This window comes from Heliangelus exortis, chromosome 2, assembly GCF_036169615.1.
Source record: "Heliangelus exortis chromosome 2, bHelExo1.hap1, whole genome shotgun sequence".
Lineage (NCBI taxonomy): Eukaryota > Metazoa > Chordata > Aves > Apodiformes > Trochilidae > Heliangelus > Heliangelus exortis.
In genome coordinates this window covers 46,621,639-46,634,347 of record NC_092423.1, presented here as the reverse complement: position 1 = coordinate 46,634,347, position 12,709 = coordinate 46,621,639, and the positions used below count along the sequence as shown (strand labels likewise).

Here is a 12,709-nt window from a genome sequence, read left to right as displayed (position 1 = left end):
ATTCCATCCGTTTCTCTGCCTGTGGTCCTGATTCCAGGACCAGCCTGAATCCCTGTGTTCCTGCCTCCAGATCCCGACTGCTGCCGACTCCAGAAGTCCAGCCTGGACTTTCCCAGGGCTGCCCTGCAGCCTCGGTGGTGACGTGAGAGTTATTGGGGGGTAGTGGTGGTACCATTTTCCTGTATATTTGTATATATTTAATAATTTTTTCTTTTTCTCATTACTGTTTCATTAAAGCTGTGTGGTTCAGTTTCCAACCCATTAAGTCTCTCTCCCTTATTCTCTCTCCTTTCTTTATCAGGGAGGGGAGGGGGATTAATAGGAGAGCATCTGTCATTAGGTTAATTGCTGGCCCAGCATTAAACTGTGACACTGGCTCAGCCATTTGCAAGCCAGAAGGAAGAGCACAGCCAAGTTTAGAGGTAAGCAGCTCCATAGGACACACCCTTCAAAACATCTTCCAGCATGCTAGTCTTCAACAAGGTCCAGAAGCATGACAAACTCACCAAGAGAGAGGTACAAGACAGGTTCTGATTCCCAAATGAATGGTTTATCACCCCTGGGTTTTCTTTCCAGACTCACGTTTGGGAACTTTGTGCCAGTTAGCAACCTATCATAAAATATCCTCAGCTACTCTGAAAAATAATTAGATACCAAATAGGAAGGGAAAGAAGCCATATTTGCTAGTCTTCTTTCTGCTTTTATTAAATACTTGCTTTTAATCTCACCTACACTTACAAATGCTATATCCCCAACCCCTTACGCTTCTGACTTTAAAGAGGGGAAGGGGAATGACATCCACAGTGTGCAAAATAGTGAGGATGCCACTAACTGCACATCTGGTTGAGAAGAAGAATATGGAAACAGAGGGGTAAGAAACCAGAAGACTAGCAGCTCTACTTTTCCTGAAACCAGGTGTGCAGTCAGTCAGAGGAGCAGAATAGGGAGATGGAGATGAATATACACATGCTGTATCAAGCAGGCCTCAGAATCAAAAACAGCTGGGAAGGTGCTGGTCAGCATGAAAATAAGGAAAGTTCTAATTTTTGCTTTGTTTTAGTGATTGTACTTAATTAGAGAGGGCCCTTTTTTTTCCAGATACAGTCAACATTTCTTTCCCATCCAATGATTCGTGACATTTAGCATAGAAACTGATAAGGCAAAATGATATCCGAGAGCAGATTTGCCTCACTTATAAAGCAACATTCTCTTTGACAGACCTTACAGCTTCACCCCTTGCCCACAGATGTCTTTTGGGCACACCTGGAGTGTTTCTGAACACCACTCCTGTTGAATTAGCAAGAGGTAGGAGAGAAATTGGTGGGGTTAAAGGCAATATGATCCTAATTTCTACTGCCCCACCTAGACAACGACACTGATGGCTCACAAGTGATTTTCTTAGTAAGCCTCACCAAACCACCTACCAGTATTTTAACACTAAAAGTGCTAAGGAAGAAAAACTGAGAAGGTATTAAGCACTTAAGTGAGCAGATATAAAAATGAATTAGGAGACAGCTGTACATCTTGATGTAAGGAAAAACCAACTGCTGAAGGGAGCCAGTCAAGCTTAGGGTTTTGGATTTTTTTTTTTCCAAGATGTCTTTTGTGACAGCTGCAGAACACAGGAAGCTGCACAATAGGACATCCAGGACCCTGAAGTGACACTACAGAAGATCCTCAAAAGCTTCCTAACAGGGCCAGCACGTGTAACAAAAGCAGAAGAGTTTTCTTTCATACTCAACACCAACATATTCAGAAGGTACAAAAAAACGCAGAATTACATTTCCCTTTGATTTCCTACACAATTTATAGCAAATACTTTCCATGCATGAGCTCAAAAGTTTAGATGTAACCAGCTGTCCTTCCATCATGAACTCCTCTGCAGTAAACACTGCAAAGGCTCATTTTTTTTCCCAATCCTGTTCCTCATTAGAGGAGAGAAGAACAGCAGACGCCTTCCCCCTCGTGGCACAGACAGGGCCTAACAGTGTACCTACCACAGCTGAAACTATTCCTGCTACAGCTGTACTGCCCTTGGAAAGAACTGCACAACTAAGAGCACTTCAGACCTCCCTTTATTCCCAGTCTGAGCTGTCAACTGAGGGAACGAGAGACACTGTGGATAAAGACTAATAATAAGTAGTGCCCATGAGCCAGCAATGTGTCCTTGTGGCCAGGAAGGCCAATGGCATCCTGGGGTGCATGAGAAGGGGGGTGGCTAATAGGTCAAGAGAGGTTCTCCTCCCTCTCTACTCTGCCCTGGTGAGGCCACATCTGGAATATTGTGTCCAGTTCTGGGCCCCTCAGTTCAAAAGGGCAGGGAACTGCTTGGAAGAGTCCAGCACAGAGCCTCCAAGATGATGAAGGGAGTGGAACATCTCTCTTGTGAGGAAAGGCTGAGGGAGCTGGGTCTCTTCAGCTTGGAGAAGAGAATGAGGGGTGACCTCATAAATATTTATAAATACATAAGGGATGAGTGTCAGGAGGATAGAGTAAAGCTTTTCTCAGAGGTGACTAACAATAGGACAAGGGGCAATGGTTATAAACTGGAGCATAGGTGGTTCTGTATAAATATTAGGAAGAATTTTATCACTGAGGGTGACAGAGCACTGGCACAGGCTGCTCAGGGAGGCTGTGGAGTCTTCTTTCCTGGAGACATTCCTGTGTGACCTGCTGTAGGTGACTCTGCTCTGGCAGGGGAGTTGGACCCAAAGATCTTTCAAGGTCCCTTCCAAGCCCTAACTTTCTATCATTCTATGATAACAGCACAACTTCCTAAGGAACACAATTAAACGTGTCAGAAGATTCCTAAGCTCCAAACATGGGCACACATAAGCTCTTGTAAGTATGAAGGTTACATGGAAGGGACTATCATTCTCAATTGCCAAGGAAAGGTTTTCTACAGAAGCAAAACCTCTTTTTCACTCAAGCTGCTAAAGGAAGACCGCTTGACAGTGCATCTCGTGCTGGCATTTGAATTTGAATTTCCCTGATTTTTACACTCTACACTTCCCTGGATTTGTGACTGCAGTATAGCAGGTTGTGACTTCCGCACGTTCCTGACATAAATGCCAGTTTAGTGCCATCAAAAAATCGTTTGTATTCATTTAATTTACATTAAAATTAGAGCTTACAAGAAGCATGACACGTCTCTAAAACCAGAGCTGTCGCATGACTGAGCTTTGTTACTAAAGCTGAAGCTATCCCCACTTCTTAGAATACCACTATAACCTATATGCTAGCAGATTTTACACATGTAAAATTTATATTATTTTTAGCTGATGAGCTCCCATTACTCAAGACATATCCCATAAATATCAGTCCTAGGTGTTTGCAGAGTTTGCAAACTCTGTATCAGAAATTAAGAACGCAATGATGTACTGTACTGCTGAGCATATTAATAAAAACTTCCATATTAAAATATGTAAATGTAGTACTCAGGTATGATGTAGCTATTTTTTGCAACTGCATAAAACCATATCAGAGCATAAGCATCACAAAACACAAGTTTTTACTTTTTTTTAAAAAATGGGCTTTTTATCTTCTTTTTTCTGGCTTGTAATTAGTACCTAAGATATTTTGCTAAAAATACAAATTGAACTGCTAGGTTCAACATGATTTATTTGTCATGTATTAATTCTTGGTTTTCCAATATACAGTGGACTACAGTCATATTATTGCTATAGAGAACCAGCCCTCAAATTTCGATTCAGCTGGTACTTCTAACTTAATATTGGTTGCAAAGGTAACAAAACCAACACAAAGCTAAATCAAACCTGTGGTTATCAGCTGATTATTTTCAGATGTTAATTTCTTAGATCAGGCCAGTAATAACGTGACATACTCACAACATGCTCATGACATACTCACTTCAGCCTTGGACAGTTTAGACCAAGTGCTGTGAGAGAAGCATCTGTAAGGTTGCTACAGCCTGAAACACAGAGCGACTGAAGTCTATGACATCCTCTACAGATTTTTACAATGCCTTCATCTGAAATTTGCTGCAACACAGAAGAAGGTTGAAGTTACTTCATTATCAATTAATTAGCTAATAAAAAAAAAATTAAAAATCAAGTCACCATACTAAACTATTGGTGTCACACTGCATATAATAACCTCATGGCAACCTGTGGATTTTCAGCCAAAACCCACCATCGTGCAACCACATGGACTGGCAACACTAAAGATAACCAACACATGCAATTCCTGCTTTTCTATGTATTTTTCCACAGATCTCAGGTACTGCTCAAAGGCAGTCTGAACCACAGAGAAGAGTTATTTTTTTTTACATTCCTCTTTCAATTTGTTTTTGCTCTATAATGTTAACTTTTTTTTTTTTTTTAATTGCAGTTGTCATTGTGCAAATTAACTTGCTCCTTATATGTTTGTAGAGTTGAAGTCTTCTGTTCCAGTGACTGTGTACATTGTGGAACTATGCAGAAGAGAGCTTAAAGCTTGACAGCAGGAGAGGTCACTACTCATTTTGTACTGCAGCAGTAGAACCCAAGGGTAAAAATCTTTCATCTCCAGATAATTTTCAAAGCAAGAGTTACCAGTAAACAATTACATATAATCCATTCATTACAGAAGATAAATGTAAAAGCCAGGTTTGCCCTACCCTATACAGATGACTTCAGTTGTAAGCTGTAACTCAAAAAAAGTTTTTTCATTTCTCAAAGTTGTTTTGCAGTAGATATTCTGAAAAAAAAGTAACTCTAAATTTGGAATATGAGAAGAAAAGTTTTCTCTCTGAAACAGGAACTATAAGAAACAGCCCCAATGCAGGTGCACGCAAAATAGCAACAGGAAGTTATTTGGTATCTGTGCAAATATTATTTTGTTTACAGGCCTTCTATTCTAGAAAAAGCATTCTCTCCTCCTCCCACTCCTGACTCCAAAACCTTATTTTTTCTGCTGAATGACTAATTCTTCATGGTGAAAGAGTTTATTTTATTTCCTAACCTAAACTACTCTTCCCATGATAACAAAGACTCCTAATTTGAATTGAAAATACACACTTCTTCTATAAGCCACTCATCTAGCTACACTAATATTACTCCACCATATTGCTGAGGCTATTAGGACAAGCATTATCTTTTATAGATTAAAACAGGATGACAAATAGCAGTACCTCAGAACAAAGGGAAATCACCTTATGCCCCTACCCCCAACCCTGCACTACTTAATATCAGTAAATCTGCAAATTGTTCTGCCAAATGAAACTAATTCCAGACAGAAAACTAGAAGTCTTGTCTTCTTTTTCTGCATCCAGAAGGATCTGCATCATCTACAGGTAAGAAGATATTTTCTGGAAATATTTTGTACCCTTTGAGATGCTCATGACACAATTGCTGGAAAAAAGGAACTGTTTTGAAGGTAAGAACTATGTACATTTTATGCTGGAGACAGACTGGTATTTTAGAAGGTCCATAAAATAGAGCCACTGGAATTAAAGTGTGGATCACATAAAGCACAGACACCTGCTGTGTGAAAATCAGTGTTAGCCCTTTGATGATAAAAAGCCTGTCTGCTTTTGGTAACATGCTTCTAAGCCACAGCAAGCAGAACACACCTCCAGTGAAGTAAAGATTTAAAGCACACATAACTAGGTAGGACACACAGACTATCAACTCAAAAAATTCTTTCATTCATGAGGGATTTTTTTATTGGTAATTAATACCTACATGACAACAAACACATGGGCCAAGGAAAAACTATGGCAGTGCCCCTTTTAAGCAGGAGAGATCACAACTCATTATCATCTGACCTCTTCAGAGCTTTACACAAAAGAAACAAACAAACTGAAACAAAAAAGCCTAACATCTTCATTATTCAAATTTACATGACTGAAATACTGAAATTCTGATTTCTTTAAATATTTCCTAAGGTTTATTTACAAAGAGTGACTGAAACACATTTAAAAACTAAAACCAGATCTTTCGCATTTCTGAAAAGTCACATCAGAAACAAACAAAAAAAGCAAATATAAAATACAGCAAGTCCAATTTTTGTGTATTCTCTAAGCAGAATTAAAAGTACTGGAATGATTCCCAGTCATTTTGCTACAAATGAATGTGTTCTTCCATTACTATTGAAAAAGCACACCCTTCTGCTAACCAAATGGTTCTGAATCATCCCCAGTTATGATGCCATTACATTTTACTCTCAATTATGTAGCCCAGGATATAGCTTCTGCTCAATTAGCAACCTTAATATTATGAAGGGATCAATATGTTTGAACCTAGGGATAGGAGAACAAGAACTACACATCTGTAAAACTTAATGGTTTAGTGTATACACAGTTCATGAGATTTGAATCAACACATTAAAGCCTTGCTCTAGAGGTTGCTACAGTTAAAAGATATTATGAGCAGAAAAAAATCCCCTAGCACTCCAAATCCACAGTCAGCTGTAGGAACAGCCAGCTCCTTTAAGATCTCTACAGAAACTTCTGTAAACTGCCAAGATGGACTATCTGAACTATTTAAGTGTGAAGCAGGCTCAATTCATTAGCATTCCAAAATGGTTTATCATTCTTAAAGAAGGGATCTTTTGAAGCTTCAAATACTTACTGTACAGGATTGCAAATTCAGGATTACAAGTTCATGACAGTGATTTTGAATGTGTTTCAATGCTTCATCTTCTAACTGTATTAGCAATTAAATTGGACATAGGAAAAGAAACAGGAAATTAACAGCATAGCAAAGCAGCCCAAGGAACGTATACATCTTGAAATATTGAACAAAAGACTATAACAAAAACAGCATTTTTTAATTCATGGCGATTTCAAAAACCCAAAATAAAAATTTTATTCCTAAAGGATCATCCAAGCAGTTATGTACCTGTGTGCAACCTCTAAGAAATAGAGCTTTTAGTCCACTACACCCTTTCACCAGTGCTTCAATACCATCCTTCGTAATCTGATCACACCAGGAAAGATTCAAATGTTCCAGATTTCTGCAACCCTCACTGGGAGAATTAAAAAAATACATAAAGTTAAATCCAGCCTTCAAATAGTCATAACAGTGGGAAACCCAAATTAAACACACTGTTAGAAATCAATGATAGCCAGTGGACTGTGCCAGGCCTCCACAAAAAGTGTCATGAGAAAAGACCACATACAAACATCATATTCTACAGCCAAGAAATGCTAGATATAGGATAGAGCCAGTGCTGAAACACCGTGGTATTAAGGTTCAGCACTGATTCATGAAACTGTATTCAACGTTGAACAGCTCTTTAAACACTTTTCTTTAACACAAAACACTGAATCTTCTTACCTTAAGCCTTTCAAAGAGTTGTTTGTGATGGCTACACAAGATGTCAGATCCAGATGTTTCAGCTTGGAACAGAATCTGCTAAGACTGTAACACGTGCTGCAAAACAGCAGACACACTAAAAATACCTTCAGCTACTTCTTTTTCCAAATCTCCCCATCAAACAAAAAACCTCTTTGACTTACCTGTCAGTGATTTTTGTGCACCCGTTTAGATTTAAGTGTTCGATGTTTCTACAGTTCTGTGCAAAGGTCCTAAAACAGCAACAAAAAGCTGGAGAATTAATATTTATCATCACAAGTTGAAATACAGTCACTAGAGTGCGCTCTCCCCCCTACCTCCTTCTATCTCAGTCAAAAAGCTTCAAGCCACAGAGTAATTAGGAAGTACATCTCAAATGCATTTCTTTCAGTGGTTCCCTTTTCCTTTTGTTATGGGAAGTTTCTATCTTAGGTAACTCCTGAAACCAAGAGTAGTTCCTCTTCCAAATACTGCTTGAGCAAGGTGTTTATTTCTGTCATGTATAAGCCGGAACTGACTTGCTTCACATGCCTTAATTAAAATCATTAGAGGCATAAACAGAAAGGTTGAAATACCACATCAATTAAATACCATGCTGGGGAGAGTTTTCACATGTCTGATTAGTGGAGCCTTTGTAGGTCCTACTAAGGAGCTCACTCCTACATCAAATGAAAAGGAAAGCACCTTGCACAATACAGATGTGGGACCTAAGCCCACCAGATAAAAAATGGAAAGCCCTACAGGTTGCAAATTAGTTCTTTATTATTTTATAAAACAAAATGCAAATATGTGAACTACTGGGTATGAACCCTAGGCATAACTGGAGCTATTATACTGCTAAAAGCCTGTATGTGTGATCATACTGATTACCCAGAAGAAATACACAAACTTTCTTTTCATCTCCGCAGAGCAATATTTACAGCTGCATTGCATTTCAGAGCACTGATCTTAGGCCCATGGTTCCTCCAACTGCATGGATTTTATTGGCAGGGGTGGAGGAAACACACAAAAACAGTTTTGTCTGGAGGTTTGCCCTGGTTAACAGATCCGACTACACACTCAGCTGGTAACAACTTCCTGGCTCTCTAGTGTGGATCGAAAACAATGGAAAAAAAAAAAAAAACCCAGCAAGCAGTTATATGGGTGAAGAGTTTCCACTTGAATTCTCAAAACAGCTATTCAAAAATTCATGTACTGGAAGGAGATTTACAATCGAGACACTTTTCAAATCACTTGGAAAGATGCTACACTCTGGAGTGACCTGCAGGAACAGCAAACTTTGCCTCTGAGATTCAAGCATCGGGCATGTCCTGACGCAGTTGTCAAAAACATTTTGTACTCACACAGCCAATACCTCCTTCAGTAATTGGCTATTTTTAAGCAAAAGTTGATGTAGCAGAAGGATAAATAGAGAAATTAGTATCACCCAGAAAAATAATGGATCTGGAAACGCCTCAACACAGAAAGCATGATAAGAAAAGTCACTTTCAGGACAAGTATCTGAAAATTAATGCCACCTTTCTCATGCTAATGTTTTGAAAGTCTGAAAGCACATGCATTTATCCTTCATTTGTTAATTTCAGTATCACCTGCTTGTATTTCAGGGGTGAACTATCATCTTCCTTCCTAAAGTGCCTTAGACACCACTATCTGTGCCAGTTAGTTGTTATGGATGCTCACATGAATACTGGTAACATACTGGTAGCTGGTCTCAGCTAAGCCTGCCCTTATTGTAAGTATCTGCTTACTTAATATATCACTATTTTAAAACATATAATTTCCAGCCCTCTCCTCATCTCACATGCCACTAATACCTGAACCCACTTAGGATTTTTGATCCTGTTCACAACCCTCATTGCAGTCCCCTAGCCTTAGTATCCTGAAAAGCACTGCTGGCAGCAAAAACCAAACATGAAAATGGAGCTATTGGGGAGAAACCTGATACCTCTACTGTCCTGACTCTTCCTACACACCCTTCTCATTGTCTTTCCCACTACCTCATCCTCATCTCTCTCAGAGCCTACCTTCCCTCTCTCCACTTCTGCTACTCCCTTCCCTACCAAGGGGCCACCTGAATGCTCTGGGAACTTGGAGAAACACTGCAGAAAGTTAACTCTGGATGGGGCTACCTACTTTTTGACAGCAGTTGCTAGTGATCAGGGATATGGTAATAATATGCACTGAGAAGGCAAAACTGCATGAAAGTAGAGACACATGATGGAGCAGTTAGGGAGGTGTCCTAGAGGCAAGGAAAGCTCTGGGGAAATCTTCAGAGCTGAAGCTAGGATGCTAATTTGGGTTACTAAAGCCAACTATTGCCTCAGTAGTGGCTGGATGAATTTACTTTAGAGACAAACAACAGTGAATTAGACTTAAAAACTTTAGAGAAAAGCTACAGGCCCCAAGACATAACTTAATGCCTACTGCCTAACAAATACTTTTGTGGGTTTTTTTCCCACCTATGAATGGCCACCCTACATCAGAATGAACATCATCCCGACCAGTCTCCTGACAGAAGTGGAATGCAAAACTACAAAAAGCCACACAGGAAGTCTTCCTCCAAAAATGTTTTAAGCCCTGAAGTACTTGCAGCTTAGGGATGAAGGAAGGATCTTTGGGTTTAAATACTTAGAGAAATATCCAGAGAGGAACCTAGCTAAACAGTTTGCATGTAGAAAAAGCTTGTATGGATCCAAACTAGCTTCTGGGAGCAAAGTGAACAATTCCATTTATATACTGTGTAAAGAGCAGGCACTGTCTCTTTTTACAGGCTCTCAAGATGTTCTTGTTGTCTGCCTGTTTCTGTATCAAGAGTAAAAAACCCAGCATTTCGGGACTTCCCTATTTTGTAGGCACTCAATAGGATCAGTCTTATTCTTCCTCCCATTCGTAAGGGGTCACCCCTTGTCATGACTAGAAGATAAAATGACTGACTCTCAATGAAATTGATGTTGTAGGATACCAGAGTATAGGTTTGAAAACATATTAACTGCTTGAAAATGGAGAGATATCAACATAATACTAATGAAAGAAAAAGACATTTCTGAAAAGCCCAGTTATCATTTCTTACTTCATTTCCAGAAAATAGCAGTAACTATACTTTGATCTCAAACTGACATCTCATCTAGTCATTATTAAGTTACTTAGTACTTAAGTACCCCATTTTGGTCATTAGTCAATACTGAGAAATCCAAGCAAATGTAACAATAAAACAATAATTAGTTTTTGGTCCAGGCATGGTCCATCCAATCGATGTCTCAATCTATGAATTTACTTACTTTAAAGAGGAGTCTCCAACACCAAGACATCCTCTCAGACTAAGTTGCCTCAGGAACCCACCACACCTTTTCGATATATTTTCCACAACACGACCCTTAAACAAAATAAAAGGAAGATTATGTAGAGTTGTATTCTGACATAACATTCTAAACAAACTAAAAATATTGAAGACCAGCCCCAGCTATACCCCACCAGAAGTACACCTCTTTGAAAATCCTTTTCTACTTTATCATAGAATCACAGAATCATAGAATTGCTTGGGTTGGAAGGAACCTCTGAGATCATCAAGTCCAACCCTTGATCCACTACCGCTGCAGTTACCAGACCATGGCACTGAGTGCCACATCCAGTCTCTTTTTAAATATCTCCAAGGATGGAGAATCCACCACTTCCTGGGGCAGCCCATTCCAATGTCTGATCACCCTCTGGGTAAAGAAATTCTTTCTAATGTCCAACCTAAACCTCCCCTGGCACAACTTGAGACCGTGCCCTCTTGTCTTGCTGAGGGTTGCCTGGGAAAAGAGACCAACCCCCACCTGGCTACACCCTCCTTTCAGGGAGTTGTAGAGAGTGATGAGGTCTCCTCTGAGCCTCCTCTTCTCCAGGCTGAACAGCCCCAGCTCCCTCAGCCTCTCCTCATAGGATCTGTGCTCGAGTCCTTTCACCAGCCTGGTTGCCCTCCTTTGGACCTGCTCCAGGACCTTGATCTCCTTCCTGAACTGAGGGGCCCAGAACTGGACACAGGACTCGAGGTGTGGCCTCACCAGCGCTGAGTACAGGGGCAGAATCCCTTCCCTGGACCTGCTGTTCCTGATACAGGCCTGGATGCCATTGCCATTTTTATATATTTTTAAATAAAACCCAGCTCCTGTTGAGAATCTCCCCTCGTTGAATTCAACTGTTAGGCTGCTAAAATGTTCCTTGAGTTTGGCCAGATATTTAGAGAGCCTAAGAACTGCCCCAGAGGGTACCACAGCTACTATTGCTGCAGCATGTAAATTTAAATGGTCCTCAATGCTTAGGCTCATCCCTAACTCTGGGCTGCAGCCTCTTTATGTCCCATTTTACAGTCCCTGCTTATAGGGGTGGTTACCCCCTGCAGCTGAGTGGGGGAGCAGTCACATCAGCTGCCCCCAGAAGATTTTCTGGAGCTCACCTTGTGCTCCTCTTCCAATGTCACATATATTTAGGTGTCTGTGCCTAGCACTTGGGAAGACCAAAGAACTTCTCCCACTGCAAAGCTTAAGGATTTTATGCCTTGGTTTTTGTCAAAAGCTGAGGTGCAGAGTACCTACAAAACTCCCTGAGCCTGCACTGCCTACAAAATGCTTTTTATTTACATCCTGTAAGTGTGTTTTTCTATACATTAGGAGTATGAGGGATGGCATTGTAGTTATAATATTCAATCATAAAATTGCAGTATGGGAAAATGTTAGGTAAACTGTAATAAAAGTATAAGAGTTTGGTTTGTGGTTTGGTTTTGGGTTTTTTTTTTTTGTAGGGAAAAAAATATAAGATTGCAAAAACTCTAGACATCACATTGTGTCTACTTTTAGGGAGGTAATGTAAAATAAAACAATATTGATCATTTCACAAGCTGGACTAATACTTAACAGCACTTTCTGTTTTCTTCTTTTTCTCTCTTTTTTAAAAAAGAAGGAATGCTTAAAAATATTACATTTCGGTGATTTTTTCCCCTCTCCAAGGCTATGCAGGATGGTGACAGTTTGACTGCAACAGTAAAAGGTTTCTTATGCTTTGTTGTTTAGCTCTAATACCAAAGTCCTGGCTGACACAATGTGAAAATATTTTCTAATCAGAGTTTGTTTCTTAGTCCATAAGTAACATTTTTTATCTTAGCTCTCAGAAGAAGTTACAGCAAAACTAACAAACAAACAGAAAACCATTATACGAATAACATTATGTATTTTTAAAGCTTTCTGACTAGTCAGAACTACTTCTCAGTACAGGCCAAGTATCTTTACTGTCAATATGCAGTCCTCAATCAATAATATATAATGCAAATTCATTCTACATTGCAGAAAAAACCCCAAGCACCTAATGCTTTATTCAGAGAAAACAGAAAAAAATGAGATGAGTTTTCCCAAACCCTTTATTTTCTTAAACATGCA

At 39.6% G+C, this 12,709-nt stretch overlaps 1 protein-coding gene across 5 annotated transcripts in view; it reads right to left on the bottom strand.

Moving 5' to 3' along the window:
• FBXL2 (F-box and leucine rich repeat protein 2) overlaps nt 1–12,709 on the bottom strand; it is a 48,386-nt gene that overhangs the window by 10,390 nt on the left and 25,287 nt on the right. For all 5 annotated transcript variants that reach the window (XR_011724299.1, XM_071735974.1, XM_071735972.1 and 2 more), the window contains exons 5-10: nt 10,577–10,671; nt 7,463–7,531; nt 7,281–7,376; nt 6,843–6,969; nt 6,573–6,647; nt 3,871–4,001 (exon numbers count right to left, since the gene is read on the bottom strand). Coding sequence is in view for 4 of the 5 variants with exons in the window: in XM_071735974.1 (XP_071592075.1) it covers nt 3,871–4,001; nt 6,573–6,647; nt 6,843–6,969; nt 7,281–7,376; nt 7,463–7,531; nt 10,577–10,671 (593 nt within the window). In the remaining variant the exon portion in view is untranslated. The remainder of the gene's footprint in view (nt 1–3,870; nt 4,002–6,572; nt 6,648–6,842; nt 6,970–7,280; nt 7,377–7,462; nt 7,532–10,576; nt 10,672–12,709) is intronic.